The following is a 25,858-nucleotide window of genomic DNA, read 5'->3' as shown; positions in this document are numbered from 1 at the left end:
GATAATTTTATAAAATAAATGAAAAGATAGAATAATAATTAAAAACTAAATTAAATATAAAGTATCTATCTTAGAAAAATATCTTTTAATTGCTAATCTGTAAATTATTTTCAGTTAAATACCAATTTAATAAAAATTGAAGATAAGTAAATTAATTCTCTTTTATTTATAAAATAAGGTTAAAAATTTATAAGTCAAAATTAACGTATATAAAATACTCATTATTTTTCAATTATAAGAATTCTAAATAATAAATAAGAATTTACTCAACTTATATATAAAAATCTCCAAAAATATTATCTTAAATAAATATTATTATGGATCATAAATAATTTATTAATTCCTTTTTCAAAATCCGGCGGGGTCCTACAATCATTGCCCTACTTTCGGTGCTTTTCAAAATGGCGTCATTATTGTGTTGTTGTTGTTGTTGGATTTGAAGGATTTGATGTTGCATTTAAAACAAAATTTTTTGAAGCATTAGAGATGGTGGTGAACATTGAGAGTGAGCTTCTCTGCTTTTCTGTTAGCGTTTGCAGGGACTTCTCTAGTTCCAAATCTCCTTTTCCTTCCTTTTCCGACAGCAATTTCCAAGAACAACTGCGGCGGCGGTTTCGATTGTGGTGGCCATGATTTTGAGCTCTCTCCCTCTCGCTCTTTCGCTTTCCCTTTCTTTCTGACAGTCTCACTTTCTTTTCAATTTGATCTCTTTAAAATAAATGAGATTGTTGATATTATTTTTTAATTTGAATGTTACGTTGTTGATGATGAATTTTTAAATTTGAATGTTATATTGTGTTGTGTTGCTGTTGTTTATGATTAAAATGAATATAGATATGAGAAGAGGAATAGTTGGTGGTAATAAAAGTGGTGGCAGTAGTGATTATGAATGGTGCGATTAGAATAAAAAAAAAAATAAGAATATATTTGTCCAAAAAAAAGTTGAAAGGACGATTTTAATACCAAATAAAACGTTGGAGATGATTTTAAATTCAAAATAAGATTAGAAACGAATTTGATTTTGATCCTAAATCTTAGAGACCAAATCAGTACTAATTCCTAAAATTTACGTATGAAAGTTATTTCATTGTAAACTGCTATGATCCATGAAGGATCTTTTTAAACCTTTATATAAAAGGGTGATTTATGTTATGATGAATCTTCCGGTAGAGAAAATAGGTGCTTTTTATATAAGCGAAGAAGAGAACATGGACAACGTGCGTCTACCCCTAGCATGTCGCAGTGGGCGAGATTGTAATTATGCGTCGAGAAGCACACTTCATTATACATGCATGGGTTTATCTCACTATTGTCTCACACTCTCACTCACATACACAATAGCAACAACAAACTAGCTAGTTATCTTATTATAATATTTACTGAGGGATGAGAATGATTGAATTAGAGTATGGTAAGGGTTAACTCTCTCATGAAAAAGATGGAAAAGAAATATTCTACTGAAAATTCATTTCAATTGTTGTAAAATTCAATTTGGGTAATAGATAAAATTGTCTAGGCCTCGAATCGCTATCGAATCCAAAAACTAGCCGAAAAATTTGTGTATTTATATATATTTTTATCACAATTAAATTTCCAACCTACTTAATCAATAATTAGAACGTGAGGCGTTCGATTTTCACAAATTTGAGAGAAAGAGAGAATGAACGAAAGGAGAGTGTGCAATCCGTGAGCCATGACTGGGTACGAGTGGGACCAAACCTCAGAAAGACTCAAAGTTTGATGATACAACAAAACAAATTGAATAATACTATTTTAATTTTCAAATTCTTGATAAATTAATTTTTAAGAAAGGCAACATTTCTGTAGATGATTTTAATCTAATAAAATACAATATTTTGTAATAAACGACAAATGATTAAATTTCTTTTAGAAAATTTTAAAAAATTGTTTTTGTAATATTATTTTCTCAAAATTAAAATATCTAGAAGATTAAAATAATAGTTTACTAAAAAGACATGACATGACTTGTACGGCTTTATTTGTCCATTCTACAATAATATGTACATTGCTTCACATTTCTCCACAAAATTCTATTCTCCCTTAGCATCACGATTTTTTATAATTTGTGTCTTCTTCTTATTTACGTGCAAACACTCCCACTATAATAAGATATAAGGTATCATACAGTCAAACACGCGTTCATATATAATCCCCATTCCCTTCCACATGTTCCCCAAGTTTTTATTTCATCACAAATAATAGAGCTGACTAATTAAAAAATTCCACTTATTAATATTTATATGTTTGAGGATATATGGCAAAGCTTTGCAATTAATAAGAGACATTATCAAATCATATTTTTTAGTTTACATCCCTCAAAATAACTGTTAGTGATTTTTAACTATTTTGGAAAATGGAAATTAGGTGTTGCCTGAACAGCACGCCAGAAACAGTGATTTCTGTTCTTTCAAAAAAGTCATATCCCAATTATTCTTGAGCCAACAACAACAATAATTCCCCGTTAATTACAATATATTTTTAATAGTGTTGAGGGCTCCTCCACTAATTAGTTTATGGGCCCAGCACAGTTTAAGAAAAGAAAAAAATATCCCCTTTTTCTTCAATCACTCGATTAGTCTTATATTTCATTATCATTTTGTTTGTTAAATTCAATATTTCTACTATAATATAAGGTATACCTATACCATCCTCTGATCTTTCTTTCCCGTATCTCTATTTATTACTTCATAGAAAATTAACTTTTAATGAATCATTAATCGTAGAATGCTACCTAGTATAACATAAACTATTCAAGTTAAGTCCGTACCACTATACTATTATATATTTCTGAAGATATACCATCATGTAAAGAGGTACTGATGATGATTAGGGTTTAGGGAGCCATTGAAATATTTGTATAACGGAGGATTAAGAAATATTAGAGATATAATTATTAGTGTTATTTTTTTTCATCAGCGTAAGCCTTTAGAATGAGTGGTATCATGATATAATATTAGAGTTTTAGATCTAAATCCAAAATCAACTTTAAATTTTTGAGATGAGTAATTTTATAATATGAAATGTTTATTATCCGTACCCTAGCGCGACTCTAATATAAATAATTAAATAATAACGGCAATGGCAACATATATTATAGTGTTAAAATTAAAGTGAATGATATAAGAAATGCACGTGGATATGATCATGCATGCACGATAATAATAATAACTTACATATCTATTATCTAACACTGAATCATATCTAGCAAATAAGCAATAATGCCTATTATGTTGAATTAGTTTTTAATCTTAGACTGAAAGGGCGTAAATATATTACTATCTGCAATAATATTCTATATTCTATATCTAACTGAGCTACTTATAATGGTGTCATCCCTGAGTAAAGATATATATATATATATATATATATATATATATATATATATATACCTTATTATTCCAGCAGCAGACACAATGAATTGGGCTCTCCCATAAATATTCCTCATCATCTCTATGTGTTGGTACCTTTATTATCATCATCATTTCCTAAAAAATTCCTTTGTGTGTCACGAGTTTGAAATCCATATATATTTTTTCAAATTCATGCACACTGTACTCACGTGCATCCGTTACCATTTAGTGATCCTCATGACTAAAGAGAGGACAAATGCTCAACATGGATGGAGCCATTCTATGTATATACATTTTGTACATGTCGCTATCAAGAAACTAAGGAGGATCCTAAATACTAATCTTTAACACAAATTAGGATGTATTGAACTTTAAAAATACTATTTGTACACGTAAATTAACTATTAAAATTTGATATGGTTACTATAACTCGGCAATTACAAGCTATAATTCTAATATTAGGTCAAGACGTTACGATTTTTATAACTCACAAATTACCAACACATAATTCGGTCGTTATACTTTAAATTCGGCCGTTACGGTCTAGTCCGTTCCGTATTATTCGGTAACTGCCACCTGTTACTTAGAGAACAAGTCTTGATCTATTACCTATAACTCGGCCAATGAAACCTATACCTCGGCCTGAATTTACCTCGATCCGTTAGATATAACTCGGTCCAAATTTACCTCGATCCGTTATCTAGAGTTTGGCCTAATTATACGTATAAATCAGAATCCAAGTGAGATAATAAAGGTGACTTATCTTCAGTTAGAGAGAATCTCGACTGTTGTTGCTTGACTTTTAGCCGAGGTATAGCTTATCTTCTGCCGAGTATAAGAGAGCCTTTCCAGCAAAAAGGGAAACACGTCGGCTGCCCGAGGAAACGAAGAGGTCGATACCTGCAAAAGGCACTCCGACGCTCAAGTAAGTATATTGTATAATAAGTTCTTTTTCAAAATGTAATCTGGGTCTGAATTTCTTACCATTCCCCTTTTATTAAGAGGTTCGGATCGGGAGTTACAATTCCGAGCAATTATATTCGGATTAAAGAGTAACGTCGTACCTGTCGTTATTGGTCGGCATTCAATAAAAAAAGGGGTAACGTTTGTGGACGAGTTTATGATCATAATGGCCGAGTTATAACCTTGTAACCGATGTATAATGGTTATATCACAGCCCCCAAACTTGACCTGGTGGCTTTTTGATGAAACAGGTTGAGTTTTTTTTTTTTTTACTGAGTTATAACTCGGCCTTTTGTCGAAGACCAGGAGCCCCCAAGTCAACTTGTTTTATCAAAAAATAAAATTGAAAAGGAAATAAATGTGATATTATTTTTTAAAAAATGACTAAATGAAATAAATGAAGTGGCACTTCATTAATGATACGGTTAGGTGTTATTTCCTAGGTGAGTTAGTGACCGTGAATTAATATCTTAAGGTAACGGTCCAGGAGCATTGGTTTGAAATTGTAAAATAACAGAACTATTAAATATTTTAGAAATTTGGGAGTCTTGAATTAAACTTCTGGTGGTCAATTGGAGTTGTAGAACCGAAGAGACAGGGATGAATAAAAAAGGTTAGTCTTCATTTTATCTCTGTGTAACTTTCTGTTTCGGTTTTATATTGTCTCTTTATAACAATGGGAGACAAGAAAGGAAAGGGTATTTCAAAGGTCCCAGATGATGATTCATATAAATGGGTTAATGAGGATGTCAAGCTTCGTGGCTCCTTGTTCATTGACCAGGCCAGTGTTGGTGAGATTAGTTTATCTAATATAGTGAGGATTGGTTGTCGTGTGGAGTTGCTGCCATGCACGAAGTCTGAACGGGTGTTTCACAGAAAGAAAGATTTTGAGTATTTTTTTGTATATAGCTGTCTCCTTGAAGAGTTGCATGTGAAGTTGCTTTTTACAGGCTTTGAATGTAATATTCTGAAACAGCTTAACTGTGCCCCTTCTCAGCTTCATCCGAATGGGTGGGCATTCTTAAGGAGTTTTGAAATATTAATGGAGTATTTGGAGATTAAACCAACATTGGAGTTGTTCTTTTCTCTGTTTCAAGCGAAGAAAGTTTGGAAGGGAGTGTGGGTAAATCTAAATAGTTCTCCTGAATTTGGTATTTTTAAACTTTATAAATCTTCTTTTAAGGATTTTAAAGAGTTGTTTCTCAAGGTAAAGGCTTTTGAGGAAGATTTTCCCTTCTATATTGATGAGAATTTTGGTGATAAATTTCCCATGTATTGGTGTTGTCAACCACAACAAATTTTAGGTCCCGAATACATATCTCCTCGGGATGAGTGTATAATTGCGTTTCTGGTTGAATTGGTTAACAGAGGAGAATTGATATCTATATACAAATTGCTTCCATGGGAGTAGGATAGGACATCTGTGATTAATTATCTTGGTGAGGGTTTGTTTTACTATGTTATCAGCTAATTGTTATTTTTTTTATTGATGTGTGTTGTTTGTTTGCAGGCGATAAATATCCTGGTGTTTCGGCCTCAAACCTAAGGGCTCGACTGAAAACAAAAAATTTAGATAAAGAGGGATCGTCTTCAAACCCAACAAAGTTGACGGTGATGGAGTAGTTGATCAACCTGTGCCAGTGAAGAAGAATTTTGTTTTTAAGAAAAGAAAAACTGATGTTGTTAATCTTGATAGTGATGTTGTGGAAAAGAATGAGGAAATTCCTCTGGATGAACTCTCGAATTTTGTGAAGAATCAAGAAAAATTGCATGGATTTCTTATGGATGATAACAGTTCTTCTCTTTGGGATAAGAAGTTTCCAATTATTGTAGTGGCCGATGAGGTGCTTCAGTCTGCTTCTGATCGAGCTCTTGTGGATGAGGTTGGGGATGTGGCTGTTGATCAATATTTACAAATATAGTGTCATATTTGTTTTATTTAGAAAGTTTGGATGTTTTATTAACATATTATACTTTATCAGGTTTTGGGCTTACGGCTTGCTAGCATAGGGCGTAGCCGGGAAATTTCTCACAAAATGGCATTGAATCAAAGTGAGGAGTTGCTAAAACTGAAAGAGCAGGTTAACTTAAAGGAAATTGCAATAGAGAATTTGAAAACTAATTTGGCTGCTAAGGAAAAGATTTTGAAAGCGGAAAAGGATGAGCACAGTAAAGTGCTGGAGTCTCTTCAGAAGAAGGATGAGGAAATTTTGTTGGTGAAAAAACAAGTTATAGAGGTGACTGTCAAAATCAAGGAGCTGGAAAACAACAAAGAAAATGAGATCCTTGACGCCTTTGCTGAAGGTTTCGAGCGGGCTGTGACACAGGCCAAGTTTATTGCTCCAGAGGTTGATTTTTCGCCAATGGAGCCTGGTAAGGTGGTTCGAGATGGGGCATTAGTGGATGACGATGAAGTCGCGGAAGAGGAGGATGATAATCTGAAATGATGGTAGCTTGAAAGTTTTAATTTGTGTAATAGACAATATTGTCGCATAGTCTTACTTTATTTCTATGCTTTTTTAATAAAAAACTGGTTTGTAGTTTTTGTATAAAGATGGTTCGCCGATTTGTATTTCGGACGAAGTTATTTTGCACTTGAAATGCATAACGAGATGTATTTGCCTCATTTGATTTTTAAGGTTTGCGGTGGGCAATTGTATCTACTTGCTTGCAATAAGTCCCCATTGTCGAGTCTTGGGGTCAGTAGTGTCGAGTTTAACTCGGCAGGTCACCATTGTAGGCGTTTTGATTATTAGTTTTGTTGCGTATTTGATGATAATACGACTTATAGTTAATTGTGGAAGATGATTGATATAGTCGGGTTTTTCAGTACTATGTTATGCCCATAATTAGAAAAGATTCCAATAATAATAATAAATTAATGAATGTAAAAAAAAATCGGTAAAAATATGACTGAGTCAACCTTTCATTTATAAAGGTGCAGGTAGGCTAGCCTCGTTAAAACCTCTCCAAACAAAACTCAAAATGGAAAAAATATTGTGAGTAGGAAAAAGAGTACAAGCATGTCCCTGTCTTTTAACTGTAATAACGCTTTAAGGATGTAATATTCCAAGAGTTGGGTAATGTAGTACCATTTATAGTTTCGAGCTTATAAGCCCCCTGGCCGATGACTTCTGCAACTTTGAATGGTCCTTCCCACTTGGCTGCAAGCTTTCCGTGTGATGGAGGTCGTCTTGCTTGTTCGATTTTTCTGAGCACTAGGCCCCCAATCTGTAAGGAGCGTGGGTGAACTTTCTGGTTATACTGCCGAGCAATTTTCTGTTGCATTGCCCGTTGCTGGATAGATGTAATATCCTTGATTTCTTCAATTAGGTCAAGCTCTACTCGCTGCATTGCGTCTGGCTGGGTTGCCTGTGTTCTGAGTGAGCTTTGAGACACCTCCAACGGAATCATGGCTTCGGAACCATAAATTAGGCAGAAATGAGTTTCCTTTGTTGTAGAATGGATGGTAGTGTTGTATCCCCATAGTATCTCTGGTATTAGCTCAGCCCAGAGTCCTTTGGCATCATCCAGCTTTTTCCTTAAGGCATGTAGAACGACTTTATTGGCAGCCTCGGCTAGTCCGTTCGTCTGTGGATGTTCTACCGAGGAAAAGTGTTGTTTAATTTTGAGGTTCTGTAAAAACGTTCTAAAATTTTGGTCGGCAAACTGGCGACCATTGTCAGTAATAATATGTGCAGGAATTCCAAATCGGCATATGATGTGCTTCCATATAAATGTAATCATGTGTTTTGAAGTGATTTTTGCTAATGGTTGTGTCTCAATCCATTTTGAAAAGTAGTCAATTGCTACGACTAAGAATTTTACCTGTCCGGGTGCCATTGGAAAAGGTCCCAAGATATCAATCCCCCATTGATAAAATGGCCAGCATACCTCTGAACTATGTAATAGTTCGGCTGGTGTATGTATGATCGGAGCGTGCTGCTGGCAATTCTTGCAGGTCTTTACTTTCTGTTGGCAGTCCGTATTTAAAGTCGGCCAAAAGAATCCAGCTCCGAGGATTTTGGTAGACAAGCTTCTTGCTCCAATGTGTGTTCCACAAATTCCCTCGTGAACCTCGGCCAGAGCAAGGTCGGCTTCCTGTGTGCTAAGACATTTCAAAAGAGGTCGAGTGTACCCTCGTCTATACAGATTATTGTTTAGTAAAGTAAAGAAGGATGTTTGCCTCCGGAATTTCCTCGGATTGGTGATCTCCAGGGGAATATTTCCGGTTTTCAGATAATGAATGTAAGGCTGCCGCCAATCATCCTTATCAAGATTTAAGCAAATAGTATTGATGCTTGGTGTAGATAAAGTTGACTGAAGTAAGGTGGTGTTGTGTGACTATGTGCTGCCGAGCTTGGACAAGATGTCTGCTCGGTGGTTTTGTTCTCTCGAAATGTGATGTATTTCAAACTTTGAAAAATGAGCTACTAATTCTTTGACAATACATAGGTATTTTGACAGAAGAGGATCTTTTACTTAAAAAGTTTCATTGACTTGTTGGACTACAAGTTGAGAGTCGCAATGTACCTTGATTACTGTGATATTTAGTTCAATGCATAACCTTAGTCCTGCGATAAGTGCCTCGTACTCGGCCTGATTGTTACTGGCCTTGAAGGAGAAGCGTAAAGAATGCTCTAGGACGATACCATTCTGGTCTTCCAATAAGATACCGGCCCCAGACCCTTGAGTGTTAGAAGAGCCATCAACATACAGAGTCTATTCTGTTCGGTTTTCAACAGGCTGAGGGCCAGTAAATTCCGCTATAAAGTCTGCCAGGTACTGTGACTTAATTGGTCCTCTCGACTGATACTTGATGTCGAATTCGGAAAGTTTGATGGACCACTTAATTAGCCGACCTGCGAGCTCTGGCTTGGTAAGCACTTGTCTCAGTGGTTGATCGGTTCGGACAGTGATAGTGTGGCTTTGGAAATAAGGTCGGAGGCATCTAGCCGAGAATACGAGTGCGAGTGCGAGCTTTTCGATGGTTGGGTAGCGAAGCTCGGCATCCTGCAAAGATTTGCTAGTAAAGTACACAGGTTGTTGAATCCTGTTTCTTTCTGTGACAAGAACAGAACTTACAGCCCAGTTAGTTACAGATAAATAAAGAAAAAGTTGTTCTCCCAAATCAGGTTTTTGTAAAATAGGTGGTTTTGAAAGTGTATTTTTCAACTCTGAAAAAGCTTTTTCACAATCGTCGTCCCAGCTGAATTTGTTTTGTTTTTTAAGCAATCGAAAGAAGTAAATAGATTTAGAAGCTAAACAAGGTAAAAATCTGGATAAAGCTGCGAGCCTTCCTGTGAGTCTTTGAACTTCTTTGACTGTTTGCGGTGTTTGCATGTCTAAAATAGCTCGGCATTTCTCGGGGTTTGCCTCAATTCCTCGGCTAGTCAGCAGAAACCCGAGGAACATCCCTCCTTGGACACCAAAGGCGCATTTGTCAGGGTTTAGTCGCATATTATACTTCCGGATCTGGTTAAAAATTTCGGTCAGGTCATCTACATGGGACTTTCCTGTTGTTGTTTTAGCGACCATGTCGTCAACATACACTTTAACATTTTTGCCGATTTGTTTTGCAAAGATCTTGTCCATCAGTCTTTGGTACGTAGCCCCTGCATTCTTAAGCCCAAAAGGCATTACTTTGTAGCAATAATTTTCAAATTCTGTTATGAAGGCTGTTTTTTCTTAGTCTGATGGATGCATAAGAATCTGGTTATAACCAGAGTATGCATCCATAAAACTTAATATGCCAAAGCCAGAAGAGTTATCAACTAAAGCATCAATAGAAGGTAAAGGGTATGCGTCTTTAGGGCATGCTTTATTTAAATCAGTAAAGTCGACGCACATGCGCCATTTACCGTTATGCTTTTTTACCATGACAACATTTGCTAACCATGTTGTAAATCGGATTTCTCGGATGAAGCTTGCTTTGATGAGCTTTTGGGTTTCCTCCATTGATGCTCGTCTTTTTTCAGCGCCAATGTTTTGCTTTTTCTGAGCAACAGGTCGGACAGCCGGGTTTATAGCCAGTTTATGAGATATGACTGTTGGGTCAATCCCTGGCATATCTTCTGGTGTCCAAGCAAAGAGATCGGCGTTTTGTCGAAGGAATTGGATGAGCTTTTCTTTGTCGGCACCTTGAACTGTTGAACCTACAAAAGTAAATTTTGTTTCATCATCAGTTAAGCTTACTTTTATTAGGTCCTCATTTGGCATAGGTCGGTCCTGGAGCTCGGCACGGGGGTCAAGCTCGGCCAAAGGAGGTGAGTCTGGTTGCTTAAGGATAGCATTAACTTGTGCTCTGTTCTCTCTATTTGGGGGTTTTAAACTAGTATTGTAATAGTGGTGCGCCTCACGGTGATCACTATGGACGGTGGCAACAATGTTATCCTGCACATGGAACTTCACACAAAGGTAAACGGTAGATACAATTGCACCAAATTTATTTAAAAAAGGTCTGCCAAGAATGAGATTATATGGACTAAAGCAGTCGACCACAAGATACTAAATATCTTGGGTTTTATATAGAGGGTGCTCACCGAGTGTGGTTTGTAACCACACTGTACCAAGGATAGGAACTCATTCACCTGAGAACCCTACAAGGTTGCCGGTTGATGACTGGAGCAAGTTGTCACTTAATTTCATCTTTTTGAATGTTGAATAAAACAGAACGTCGGCACTGCTCCCGGGATCTAACAGGACCTTCCGTGCTAGTAGATCTCCTAACTGTAATGTAATGACGACAGGGTCGTCTAAATTAAGGTCGGTTGAGATAAGGTCGGATGAATGAAAAGTCATGTTTGGTATATTCAATACTGGTTGACGAGTGTTGGTCGTATTTTCCACTGCCAACATAGCTCTGTAAGTTCGTTTTCGAGCAGAACTTGTTTCTCCTCCTCCAGCGAATCCTCCAGATATATAGTTGATCACCCCCCGAGGTTGAGTTGGTGGAGCTAATAGGGCTTTGTCTTTGCCTTGAGATGAAGAACCTGCTAAATTAGAATTCTGTGTGCCTTGTTTCTGGATATGCCCCCCGATATATTTGTCAAGATGTCCCTGCCGAGCTAGGCGCTCTAGCAGATCCTTAGCAATAACACATTCATCTGTTGTATGTCCGTGTTTTTGATGGAAAGTGCAGTACTTAGTCTTGTCTACATTCTTTGATTCCGGGTAGGTTCTGGCCTTCCTGGGAGGTTTGATTAATTTCGAGTTTAATATTTCTTTGATGATGTTCTCCCGCTTGGTGTTGAACTGTGTATATGAGCCATATCGTGGTGTTAATCGTTGAGGTCGCTTGTTATCGCGTCCCCTGTCATCTTCTTTGCTTGCCGAGCATTTTTCTGACTTCCTAGCTTGTCTTAATTCTTCGATTTCCATTTGGCTTTTAGCTTTTTCTCAAAATTCGGCTAAAGTTTTTGGCTTAGCTACTGTGATCGTCTCCTGGAATTTTCCGGGGCGTAGACCACTTTTGATGGCACGTAAGTGCACTTTCGGGTGAAGATCGGGAATGGTCATCGCCACCTTAGTGAAACGAGTAATGTAGTCTTTCAAACTTTCATTCTGTCCTTGTTTGATGGTGTTCAAATAGTCGGAATCATGAAGGTAGATTGAGGAAGCAGCAAAGTGTTCTTCAAATTGTTTGGCGAGTTCCTGGAAACGCGAGATAGAATCTGCAGGCAAAAAACAAAACCAATCAAGTGCAGGACCGTCTAAATAAGTAGCAAAACAACGACATAAAACAGGGTCAGAAGCACCGTTTACTATGATTATTGATCGGAATTTCTTGACGTGCCTCTTTGGATCTCCTAACCCACCATAAGGAGTTAAAGTTGCAGGTAAAGCAAATCTTCGGGACATTTGAAAATTCATAATATCAGCAGTAAAGGGTCCCACAGCATTATCGGTCTCTAGATTTTCATTTTCAGGCTGAGCCCCTTCTTGCCGAGGAGTTTCAGAGATGTGCGTCGGCCCAGATTCATGCTTTTCATCTTCCACCTGTTCATTGCGGTTGCCATCATTTTCAATCCGAGCATTGGTCAACTCGGCTATTTGGTTTGCCATCCTCTGATTTTCCTCCGCTATTCTTTCGTTTGCCTGTTGCAGCTTGGTTACCATTCGCAGGAGCTCGGAAGGTGTGGGTGGAGCATGATCAGCCATGGATTAAAGAAAAAAGGGGTTTTCTGAGGCCGATAAGAAAGATGAGAAGAGTTTTATATTTTCGGCCCCACGGTGGGCGCCAATTGTTCTTGCTTGACTTTTAGCCGAGGTATAGCTTATCTTCTGCAGTTCTGCCGAGTATAAGAGAGCCTTTCTAGCAAAAAGGGAAACACGTCGGCTGTCGGAGGAAACGAAAAGGTCGATACCTGCAAAAGGCACTCCGACGCTCAAGTAAGTATATTGTATAATAAGTTCTTTTTCAGAATGTAATCTGGGTCTGAATTTCTTACCATTCCCCTTTTATTAAGAGGTTCGGATCGGGAGTTACAATTCCGAGCAATTATATTCGGATTAAAGAGTAACGTCGTACCTGTCGTTATTGGTCGGCATTCAATAAAAAAGGGGTAACGTTTGTGGACGAGTTTATGATCATAATGGCCGAGTTATAACCTTGTAACCGATGTATAACGGTTATATCATCGATTATAATAGAATCATATGAATATATTCAGGAGCAGTTACCACAAAATCAGACTGACCTCCTTAGCAGCTCCGCAATACTAGGCATGCTGAGTAACCACCTATAACACAACATCTCTATAAATACGAAACCCTAACTACGTTTTAAGGTACGCTATTCACTCTGAATAACATATACCTCATTTTATACTTTTTCTTACTTGAGCGTTGGAGTCTCTTTACAGGTCCCAACTTCCTTCGGTGTTCCTCGACGACTCAAGTATAGCTCGACATCTATGCTCTTAGGACAGAAAACTCCATACACAAGGAAGAAGGAGTTATACCTCGGCACTAGAAAGAGTTATACCTCGGCTCAGATTATTAGACAGGAACATTTGGCGCCCACTGTAGGGCCGAGTTTACTTAACCCCACTACCATTTTTTCTACCCAATTATTTATCCTATTTTGCAGGTTATAATCAATAGCGGAAGAGTAAAATAATCCACCCTCCTCCTCCTTCCACCGAGGCCGAGCTGTTAGCTACTAATAAGTCACTGTGAACAAAAGTTTAGCAGATGGCCAAATTATTAAACCAGAAACAAAACAACCGAAGCAATGAGGAGAAGCAAAAAAATCCTAGTAATGATAACAACTATATCTCGGAAGTTAAAGCCGCAGTGACAAACACCCAAAGCTCATCAGACGAGATGCATACATTTTGTGGCAATACTCTAATAAGTACAGGAAATATCTTTTTCTCAAAGATGTATTACAGCTAAGTTCATACGTCAAAACACAATTATGTGCTCTCTTTCATTAATAAAATATCTTTACTTTTTATTTTCATTTTTTTTCTATTAATCTTCCTATATTGATCTATAAGCCATTTAGTACACGATCAAATAAAAACCAAACTATACTCCAATTTTCGAATGCACAAGATACCAACCTATCTATTATATTCAATTATCCCTAATAACCGACCATAAAGATTGGATACTCAAACTCAAGTACAACTCACACAAGTGATACTTTGATGCAATCATTCAACTTCAAAATCAATCAATCAATCCGAGAATAAACTCGGCTATCAAGCAATTCGAAAACGAAACTCGGCTTTCTATCAATCCAAACAAACCGACACCTATAAATCGGCGTTAACCCAACAAACCGACAATTATAAGTCGAAATCAATGCAACAAAACAGCAGCTATAACTCGGAATCAACCCAAACAAACTGACACCTATAAGTCGGAATCACTTCAAACAAACTAATAATTATAAGTTTGAATCAGTCAAAGTAAACCGACACCTATAAGTCGGCGTCAGTCCAACAAACAATTATCTCTAAGCTCGTTCAAAAATATATTGAAATAAGTAACACATTTCCCAATGACAAGCTTGTCCAATTTTATTTTTAACATTATCAAGTTCATCATGGGGGCTAATCCTCATATCTCTGAATTATAACACAACCGCATCTCTTCGATATTCTACCGAATTAAAACTCAATTTTCATAACAGCTCAACTTGCTTCTCTTAAAAATAAACAGGTCAAGCTTGGGGCTTGTGATATGGTCATTATAACTCGGCGGCTACAAGCTATAACTCGGATATTAGGTCAAGACGTTACGATTTTCACGACTCACAAATTACCAACACATAACTCGGTCGTTATACTTCAAACTCGACCATTACGGTCTGGTCCGTTCCGTATTACTCGGTAACTGCCACTTGTTACTTAGAGAACAAGTCTTGATCCATTACCTATAACTCGGCCAATGAAACCTATAGCTCGGCCCGAATTTACCCGATCCGTTAGCTATAGCTCGACCCAAATTTACCTCGATCCGTTAGCTATAGCTCAGCCCAAATTTACATATAAATCAGAATCCAAGTGAGATAATAAAGGTGACTTATCTTCAGTTAAAGAGAATCTCGGCTACAATAGAATCATATGAATATGTTCAGGAGCAGTTACCACAAAATCAGACTGACCTCCTTAACGGCTCTGCAATATTAGGCATGCTGAGTAACCATCTATAACACAACGTCTCTATAAATACAAAACCCTAACTACGTTTTAAGTTACGATATTCACTCTAAATAACATATACCTCATCTTATACTTTTTCTTACTTGAGCGTTGGAGTCTCTTTGCGGGTCCCAATCTCTTTTGGTGTTCCTCGACGATTCAAGTATAGCTCAGCATCTGTGATCTTTGGACAGAAAATTTCATACACAAAAAAAAAGAGTTATACCAAAACATTAAAAAGAGTTAATTATACCTCGACTCAGATTATTAGACAAAAACAAAATCAGTTACAATTATGTATTTATATATAAATATATACGTAGTTTAACTTATTTTTAATATATATGTTATACTAATTTTAATATATACTTAATATGATTATTTAAATTTAGATACATTCAGACAGATCGCTCAACATATTTTTAATCCGTTAAGGGGATAAAATATTAGTAGCATTCTCTTTCTGCATATATAGCATGAGAGGTAAAGGAAAGTGAATAATAATTAGTCAATATTTTTTATTGATGCGAATTAATATTTTATTTTTATATTATTAAAATTTAAAATTTATAATTCAAGATTTAAATTTTAATATTAATTAGAATTGTCTAAATATAAGCAAAAGATATAAATCATATTATATAAAAATTATTTGTTATTTTTTATCAATATTTTAATATAAAAATTGAAACATATAATTTTTTGTCTGATAAATTAAACAACTCGCAACTTTAGATATTATTATAACATTACAAATTCATATATATAATATTTAAGGTTTTCATCTACTATTTTGTCTTAGCTAAGTTTTAAATCAAAGTACAACACATTAAAAAACACCAAGATTTACCATTAAAGAAAAGCCTCAGCTGCAATGGTCAACATTCATGGCACAAAATATTATTGGTGGCATTTATTTTCTGCCCCTTTATACCTTTGGTTTCTCTTTTTTCCATATGTACAAAGCGAACTATTCTTTCGCTTTTGTATTTTTGGTTAACATATATAGTCCAGCTTGAGTAAATAACTTAATTAATTTTTTAAAAAAAAAATTCTTTTTAAAAAATAGTTTAAATAATAAATAACTATATTAAAAGTAATTTATAAATAAGTTATTTTATATTTGAGATTTTAGTTCTAAAAGTATTTATTTTATAAAAATGTAATAAAAAATAGTAGTATTATGAGAGGAATCATTTTTTTTAACTTTTCCTTAAACTTTTAAATAACTTTTTAAAAAATTATAATTTAATTTTAAAAATTACACTAGATATTAATACTACTATTTTTGATAAGTCAAAAATTTAAAAAAATTATTTTTGAAACTTTTTAAATAGGTCTTATATAATGATGAACAAAAGGCCAAACACCAGTCACCAAAAAAAAAAGGCCAAACACCAATATGAAGGACTAAAATAGTAGGCCCAAACTAACCAAGAAGAACATTTCCATATGGTGTATTTGGGAAATTGGGCTTAACACACTGAAGTCTGAGCATAACAAAAAAAAAATGAAAAAAAACTAAGCTCACGTAAAAAGAAATAACAATTGAGTATTTTTTAATTTGGAATATGCTTAAAAAAATTGACATTTTTGGTTATTTATCATACATGAATGGTTGTAGAATTAAGAGAAAAGAGTTGCAACGATAACTACTTGCTTCTTTCTTTCTTTAATTAAAAAGTAGGATATGAGGCTTGAAATAGAAGGGCAATTCATATAAATAAAATAAGTTGAAAAAAATTTTAAGTAAATATAATATTGTAAAATTGTAGACGAAAATATAATAATCTTAATTGTATGTAATCCGTAACATTTTAATGCAGATTTTAAATACATATAATTTATTATATTCTGTTACAAATTATATTGAGAGGATGATTTCACATAAATCGCTATATTCTATACGGGTTTATGAATAAACTGGCACAAAGCATAATCCACTACATCCTGTAGCGGATTATGAGGAGAGTGGCTCACTAAAAAAAATCATGAATATCAGTGTAATAGTAACAATTCATGATGCAAAATGCACGAATTCATACAAATATAATCGTCATAAGTAATAAGTGTGTGTTTGAATTAGAATTTGCAAACAAGATTTTGTAAAAATTGATTTTACAAATTTAATTTTGATGAAAAGTGAGTTAGTGTTAACGTGATTTATGTTTGGTAATTTTGTATCAAAATAGATTATAATAAAATGAATGTTATTTGAATTACATCATTTAAAATTACGTTTAGATAAAAATTACTAAAAAAGACATGAATTTATATCATTCAAATCTATATTATTTTAACACTTTTTGGCTATAATTACTTTTAAAAAAAATTTAAATTTATGTGTTGAAATTTAGTATTCTTTTGGTTATAATTTGTTAGTATTCTTCTTTAGTACTTTTTTGTATTTAATTATATCTTTCTAAAATTTATATTATAAAAATTAACAATAATAAATAAAATATATACTAATTTAAGAACACATAGTAAAAAATATACAAGGTCAAATAAAAAAAATACGTATTAATAAAAATGATTAAAAAAAGACATATGAATAATAAATACTAAAAATTCTATTAAAAAATTGCAATAATACACATAAGTGAACATAAAAAAATTTTAAATAAAAATATCCATACTATTAATAAAAAAATAAAAAATTGATAAAAATTAAAACTTAACAAAGAGTAATAATAATAATATTAAAAAAAATTGTTTGTAAAGCATAGTCATAACAAAAATTTCAAGAACTTTGACCATTATTTTTGGTATTTTTTACTGTAGATAAAATTAAATGGTAAAATTAGTAAAAAGTCAATTAATTTTTTAATTTATGAATTGAACGTAGAAGCTAAACCCAAAAGCTAGAATTTATTGCTTCTCGTAAACGGGAGTTCAAATCCAGAATGATGTTCGCCTTTAGAAAAAAAATTAGCCAAACAAAAATTACAACATTCAAAAAGATTGAACGTGCTTCTTATACTTCCAACGTGTTTCCCAAACATATTCTAGCTGCATTTGTACGACTTATTGCTTATGACGATTACATTTGTATGAATTCGTGCATTTTGTATCATAGGTTGTTATTATTACACTGATATTTATAGTTTTTTTTATAGTGAGTCACTTTTCTCATAATCCGCTGTAGGATGTAGCGGATTATGCTTTGTGCCAGTTTGTTCATAAACTGGTATAGAGCGTAGCGGATTATGTGTATTTGGAATCCATGTTAGGGTGTCGCAGATTACATACAATTAGGATTATTGTATTTTTTTTTGCAGTTTCACAATATTGTATTTGTATAAATTGCCCAAATAGAACGATATTTTTAATTAATTATAGTATTGTTTTTAAGAATAAACAAAATAAGACTTTTTTTCTTTTTAGTATGGAAGTAAAAATAGTGATATATCATAATATTATAATTTTTATTTTTTAAAATTGTGAAAAATACACAAATTAGAGGGTTCAATTTCTATACCTCAAATATTTTAATTTTTTTTAACATAGTTCAATTTCTGGATCTCTACAAATCAGACAGTCAAATTTTTGTACCTCTAATAAATCCGACGATCCAATTTCTACTTTTCTAATTAAAGGGTTTCACATTTAAAAATAACACCCCATCGGTCCACATTTCAAAAAATCATCGTTATACCGTAGTTGCCAGTGATGGGTTCCACGGAAAATTAAAGAGGACAAAAAGTTTAGCCTCATCTTTTCCATTGCCCATATTTGTGACATTACATACTGAATATATTAGTTTCCAAATTTCAATAACATTGATCTTATTTTGGATATCATACAAATTATTGAAAGTAGATGAGAGCTAAAAAAGTGCACTTCAATTTTGTCGAGAAAACAGCACGTCATCATGAACTTGTTCTAGACTTAGCTTGGAGAACACGCAAGAGATGATCAGAAGGTGGCTTAAGCTTTGTGATGGACGAAAAGCATGAAATGCTGGTCCAAGAATTCGAGGTTGACATACAAAAGGTGACAAGTTTTGAATCGATTGGAACTATGTCTCTCACTGTTATGCTGTGTGTGTATGGGATATTTGCCAATCATATTTACACCAGGTAACTTCCAAATCTAGAGTAGCTTTCTCTACTCTCCACCAAATTCAAAACCTGGGATTCATCGGTTTTTGTTTCAAACCACACTCTTATTGCTAACACAAAACTTTAAGATAATTAATGAGCCGATAAAACTTTAGTTACTGTTCACAGTTATTTTTATGTGAAGATAGATAATAATTGAGGACTGTCAAATAATTTGACATATTTAATTAAATTACTATCTAATAATTTTTAACTATTAAGATGGTGGGAAACCAATTGTAAGTACGTGAGCTGTATAATATGTTAAAGCTAAGTGTCATGCAAGGTGTAAATGAAGCTAAGCTAGGCCCCCACGTAGTTTGTGGTTCATATTGGTAGAGTAGTGTTTGGAAGCTGTATAGTAAGAAGTAGGAAGAGAAGACAAGGAAGAAGGGACAAAGTTAATGCTAAAACGAGGAAGTTTCAAGGCAATAATAAAAAGTGCGGTTGGGTGGCTTTATTATGTCTTTCTAATAAGACAAGTGACGTACTTGTCCAACCGCAGATACCTATGTACGTGCCTATGTCATCCCTGTGCCACTTTCCTTCTTTCACTTCTTATGATTACCCTACCACCCTTATTGGTAACATAGTAATTAGTAACATCATTTGAAGGATCTCAGTCACAAGGTAACGGTATCAACTCTGATAAATTAAGTTCAGAAAAAAGAGCTCCTAGAACAGGCTGAACAGCTATAATTTTAGACCCAGGAGTTGGACCTTAACAATTACTTTGCTTTATCTAACTAGGCTATCGTATTGCTCCTATCTATTGTGTATGGTATCCAATTAAATGAGCAACTCTCTATTTAGTTCTTAATCTGATTTGTTTTGGATACAAATATTTTCTCTTTCACATGATGAGTTCTATAAACAACATTGCTGAGAAAGTGACACTAACATATTATGGCAGAAAACCACTGTGTATTGTGCTGATGAGGTGTTAAGCAGATAATATAATTTTAATTTGGTAGAGTGGTGCCGCTAGGTGAAGGTCAATTTCAACGAGTAAAACCAATTTGGTTGGTTTTCTCTGTCTTTTCTTACAAACTTTACATGCAAGTGATTGGTTCCTCTCCCTTTCAATCTTCACATGTGCATGGGACTAGAGCCATATATATAATGTGGATGACACACTTTGGTTTCTTATTAAAAGCAAGCCAAAAATTCATATTGGTATCATCGGCACTTGTTGATTCCTTTGTCAAGAACAAAGAAAATTCTTTTCATGGAAGAAGGAGGAGGAGATCAACATGCCTGTAACAGCAGCTACACTTTTCCACCAGGTTTCAGATTCCACCCTTCTGATGAAGAACTCATAGTTCATTACCTACAAAACAGAATCAGCTCTCGTCCACTTCCAGCTTCCATTATAGCTGAGATTGATCTTTATAAGTATAACCCTTGGGATTTGCCAAGTATGTTCTTTAATTCCTCATCCACTTTGTGTGTTCACTAAATCTTTCCTTGTCATTATAAAGACAGTATTTGCTTTTTCTTGTCATTGTGCAGAGAAGGCTTTGTTTGGAGAGGAAGAATGGTACTTCTTTAGCCCGAGAGATCGAAAGTATCCAAATGGATTGAGGCCAAACAGGGCAGCAGGTTCAGGGTACTGGAAGGCTACCGGAACTGACAAGCCGATTCTCACTTCTTATGGATCGAAGCGCATCGGAGTGAAGAAAGCTCTTGTCTTCTATTTAGGTAGACCTCCAAAGGGGACTAAAACTGATTGGATCATGAATGAGTATAGATTGGTTGACACAATCACCAGCCCCTCCAGGCTCAAAGGTTCCATGCGCGTAAGTTTTCATAAAGAAATATTTGTGCCACTCATTTTTCTTTTCTTTTATTGTGTAAAATCATCATTCCATGCTCTTACAGTTAGATGACTGGGTACTCTGTCGCGTTCGACACAAAGGCTACTCATCGAAGAACTCATGTGAGAATCAAGATAATCCTTGTGAACCAAACATGCTATCAAATCTGCCAAGGTGTGATGAAGGTTATCCAGCAACAAACATGAACTTTCATGCTGATATGATCACTGATTATCAATACAAAGACTATCAGATCCTAGCTTCTATTCTTGTTGGTGGCCATGTTCCTACCACTGAGAGCATGTCAAGTTTGAACTTGAAGGATGGCAAAGGCAATGATCCAATAACTTCAGTTCATGAAGATGGTTTCCACAGAGAAGATTCTTCTACAACAGTTTCTCCTTTGGACTGTTACTTCAACTCACTGAAAAGAAAATCTAATGAGGATAACCAATATGAGAATCTCATTTCCTTTAACAGGAAGTTGAACATGGAGACCACAATGGATGATGAATCTTCTATCATCAATGGAGGTTTGAGCTTCTACAATCAAAACCAGTCTCAAGATGACATAATATTCAATAAGAGAGCAGCAGAGCCTAGCATCAACTTTCAAGAGCTAAAGCAATCAGCTTTTATAGGAAGATACCCGCAATGCTCAAGTGATTGACCATAAGACATATTCAATACTCTCTATTCCACTTGTATATTTTCATGGATATACAACTAAGAATATAGGCCTCATATATTAAAGTGAATTATTGTTCTTTAAGCGTGGTTGTAATAAATATATATAGAACTTTTCTATATACTCATGAAATTCCTTGAAAACATTGTGAATAATGCTAGCTTGTGCAGAATCTGCACAATGTCATTTCAACTAGAATTTTATCCTACTCAGTAATGATAAAACTTGTACAAACAATTTATATTCTTCCCACAAAATAGTTGCATCTTATCTCAAATCATATATATAAGTACAAAGCTTGTTGGTAATTGTTATGTAATAATAATACCCCTTCCATGGCAAGAACTTCCTCGCTGATCAACCACAATAAACAACGGTTAGCTTACTCCTTTTTATGTTGTTGTGTGTGTGTTGGGGGTTATGACATATCAGATATGACAAAATAATACATCAAACAATTACATAAAATATATAGTGTTGACATCCTCCAGCAGGTGAATGATAATGTAATGTGAAGCCATGATACAACGGGTACAACAAAGCGAAAAAAGTTTGAGATCATATCACCTCAGTTGACTGAAACAAAAGAGACATTGGTTTGTTATGATGAATACAAAAGCATCACAAGGTTTGAAATACATAGGTTTGAATTTGAATTGGAAAAGCATGGGAGGATTGATTGTAAGAAGGCTTACTTGTATATATAGAGAACAATGCTGAGAAGAATACAGAGCAGAATGATGTCAATGAAGAAATTTTGAGTAGACCTCATCTGGAGAAGAAATTTAAAAAATAAAAAGATAAATTATTCACTGGAAACTTGAACCCTTTTTTCCACAAAGAAAATTGCAATTAATCACGTTGGATTACCTCAGTGAGACTTTGCTTCAATCTTTTGTTAGTGTTTCTCACATCAGCTGTTGCCCTATTGACCTGTATGATCAGGCCATCAAGACACCATATCATTCATTTGCGACATACAAATAATAGAGATAGAAACTCACATGCAGATTCTTTGTGAGAAGTTGATAGTTAAAAACTATTAAATGACAATTTAGTCAAATATATTAAATCATCTAACTGTTCTCAGTTATCATCATCTAACTGTTCTCAGTTATCATCTGTATGTAATACAATTGTATATAAGTTTTCCTCGATAATATATATATATGAGAAGTTTTTGTTTGTTACCTTTGTGTCAATTTCGTCCATTAGAGGAACTTGCCTATCCATTTCCTGAAAATAGTTCAAGGGAAAGAGAAAAGCAAAAGAAAATGGTTATCATGTTGGAAATCGATCATCTCCGAATTAAAAAAAGTAAGGTACATTCATTACAAACCTCACTCATGTCATGAGCTAGATTTTTCAAAGTATCCAATCCCTCCGATATGAAGTCAAGACCCTCATCCTATAGAAATAAAAAATGTGAATAAGGCAATGTTGCTTTGTTCACCGTAAAATAAGGAATGAATGGTGCATTGCCTGTTTGATCCTGCGCATTTCATACTCATTTCTGAACTGACTGGATTCTTCAGTTTGGTCGAAATAATCAGTGCCGTGATGCACGTCTGAATCAAACTTGATGTTGGGCTGTGATGTCCATCCTCCTCCTGTTTGATTGACAGTGGTAATACCATCGGGAATTGCTTGAATTCTTTCTGGCAATGCCAATACAAGATCCTCACGGATCGCCAAATCTTCGTCTGTCAAACCTTTAACCTTCTTCTTAGCCAATTTGCGGAGCTTGGGAATCTCGTCCATGAGTCTACCCTTGGCGCGTCGAACCTCCGCATTCATAGCAGCAGCAGCTGCTCTGTTGTTCTCCGCCAAGGCAGCATCCGATTTCTTGAGGGCGGCTTCGATGGTGGAATCAACGGTGGCGTAGAGGCGAGCGAAGGCGTCATCACCGTAGGCATTGAGTTCCCGCTGCTTGTCGAGGTCGTATTTGTCGTATTTGCTGCATATGGAGTCCACCCGGAACAGGATGTCTACCACCGTCATATTCTTCTTGTTGAGACGAGAGATGAACGTGAAAGGTTATGGTGGTTGTTGTCTCTGGTTTTTGTGTGTTGCGATAACAATGCAATAACATTATGGAATGGAATGAAGCGTTCCATGTCAAACTCAAAATGAAGCGTTCACCGCACACAACGGCACGCTGCCAACTGCCAAATGCCAAACACCACCTTCCATCTCTATATATGTCATGCCTTCAACAACCAACAACAAATCCTTCTTTCTTTCTTTTTTGCACTTTTTGGCTTTTGTATAGTGTGACACGTGTACAAAATTAATAAGCGGTTGAATCTCGTATAATAAAGTTTGTGCCCAAAGGAGGGAAATGAAATCCTTCGCTCATTTATTTTGATAGTTGGGCAGGTGTAGACTTACCCACGAAGAATCAATGTTATCCAGAATTCCGTACTCTAAAGTATAGATGCCACAGCTAACAAAATTAATTGAGCATTGCATAACTTGCCTTTCAGACTCAGAATTGAGAAACTAGCTGCTTTCTTAGCTGTGCAGCATTTAATGTTGAAAACCAGATCTTAAGTTAATTAATTGATTGATGAACTCAACCATTTCATTTCAAGTTCGCAGAACAACAAACTGGAATTGAATTGTCGCCTAATCTTAAGCAATTTTATAATTTGTCGTATTTGATTGGGACAGAAGAGAAACGGTTTCTTCCAGCGTTAGATAAAGATAACATGATTGCAACAATCGCGAATAACCAAGCGAAGCTCATCGATTTGCACGGAATATATACAAGTAAAGTGTAGATCGGCAAGAAGTAATCATTTAACAGCTGCAAAATTAGCAAGTCTAATTCAAAATTAAGCCCACGGAAAATTTACAGCATCCAGAAAAAAAAAAAGAAAAAATATTAACCCTGTTAAAGCGAGAACATAAAACGCAGCGTTGAATTACAAAAGGGAGAATCGAAAATCAAGCTCTTAATTAGGGCACGGATCACAAGAAGAACAAATTCAAAGGAGATCCGATCGGATCGGAAGTTGAAGGATCAAGCGTTGGCGCCAGCTTTGTAGCGGTACAGCTTGCCGAAGACATGTAGGGCGGTGACGAAGCCGATGAAGCAGAGGCTCATCACCAGCACCACCGTCGGCGATATCTTCAGTCCTGGCGCGTCGTCCGTGTAGAACCGGAGCATGTTGCTAGGCCCTCCACCGCCTCCAACGCTGCCGGAGCTGTTTCCGCCTGTGCTGCCTCCAGCTAGGCGACGGCGACGCATGCCGGCAGTGGCGGCAGCGGAGCCGCGGGGAGCCATGACTCCCGGGCGAGTGGTGGTGGCAGATGTTGCCGACTGAGATTGAGAGGCGCCTCTTGCCATGTTTGGAGATGACGAAGAAATTGGTGTAAGAGAGAGGGAGAAGTGATAGAAAGGTGAAAAAAAATAGGGAGAGAAAAAGTGAATGATGAATGAGGAGAAGGATTCCTACTTCTTTGTTTGTTAGAAGGGTGTGTAATGAAATACGGCTTTATTTGCATTCTTTTTTATTTATTTTCCTCTCTGTACTTATCTACTCTCTGACCTGCTTATGAAATTATAATCAACCATGTTAGGTTAGGTTTCGTATCTACAACCATTATGGGCGGGTTAGATTATAAAAATATTATTTATATATTAAAAATTAATAATTAAATTAATTATTATAAATTTATATATATTGTTTTATATATTTTAATATGTATTTATATAGATAATGATTTTGTCACCAAAAAAAATATAGATAATGATTTTGTGATTAATTTGTGATGTTTTTTGTACAAATAATAATTAAGAAAAAAATTAAAGATAAGTAAAATTTATTTTCTTTTGCTAGTATTTTTAATTATTACTTTAATTTTTTAATTTAATAATCTAATAATATATTTTTAATTTATATTTTTAAATATTAATAATTAATTATTATCAAAAAACTAATAAATTCTATTGATTTTTTCATATTTTTTAATAATTAATTTATATATTAATGAATTTGTCTGATAAATACATTGATAAATTTATTTTTGAAAAGAAGAGTATTAAGGAAGTGTTTGTTTTAAGGTATTAGGACAGAGATTGGAAGACTGAGACATAGTATCATGTTTGTTGGTTCAAAGACTGGTATTAAAATTTCTGTTTCTGTCCCTAAAATTTTAGTATTTCAGTACCTCCAAAACATAGCGACACAGGGGATTGAAATTTTTAGAGACGTAGACTGAAATTTTGATAACATTTTATACCTAAAATACCCTC

General features: G+C 34.9%; 3 protein-coding genes across 3 annotated transcripts; 1 reads left to right on the top strand and 2 right to left on the bottom strand.

The window, feature by feature from the left end:
• Positions 1-20,257: 20,257 nt before the first annotated feature.
• On the top strand, positions 20,258-21,681 carry LOC130946342 (NAC transcription factor 32-like). The gene is made up of 3 exons (XM_057875039.1): positions 20,258-20,510; positions 20,605-20,891; positions 20,974-21,681. The coding sequence occupies exons 1-3, from the start codon at positions 20,321-20,323 to the stop codon at positions 21,577-21,579; spliced, it is 1,083 nt and encodes a 360-aa protein (XP_057731022.1). The 5' UTR covers positions 20,258-20,320; the 3' UTR covers positions 21,580-21,681.
• A 607-nt stretch (positions 21,682-22,288) lies between these two features.
• On the bottom strand, positions 22,289-23,678 carry LOC130946798 (syntaxin-71-like). Its single transcript, XM_057875649.1, has 5 exons — positions 23,080-23,678; positions 22,937-23,005; positions 22,789-22,833; positions 22,468-22,530; positions 22,289-22,369 (listed from the first exon to the last, which is right to left on the bottom strand). The coding sequence occupies exons 1-5, from the start codon at positions 23,596-23,598 to the stop codon at positions 22,289-22,291; spliced, it is 777 nt and encodes a 258-aa protein (XP_057731632.1). The 5' UTR covers positions 23,599-23,678.
• A 699-nt stretch (positions 23,679-24,377) lies between these two features.
• On the bottom strand, positions 24,378-25,133 carry LOC130943973 (protein transport protein Sec61 subunit beta). Its single transcript, XM_057872080.1, has one exon. It carries the CDS (start codon positions 24,947-24,949, stop codon positions 24,623-24,625), a length of 327 nt encoding a protein of 108 aa, XP_057728063.1. The 5' UTR covers positions 24,950-25,133; the 3' UTR covers positions 24,378-24,622.
• Between the last annotated feature and the right edge of the window lie 725 nt (positions 25,134-25,858).

Source organism: Arachis stenosperma, chromosome 8, assembly GCF_014773155.1.
Source record: "Arachis stenosperma cultivar V10309 chromosome 8, arast.V10309.gnm1.PFL2, whole genome shotgun sequence".
NCBI lineage: Eukaryota > Viridiplantae > Streptophyta > Magnoliopsida > Fabales > Fabaceae > Arachis > Arachis stenosperma.
Note: the sequence above shows the minus strand (reverse complement) of the source record. Positions and strands in the feature narration are given on the sequence as shown.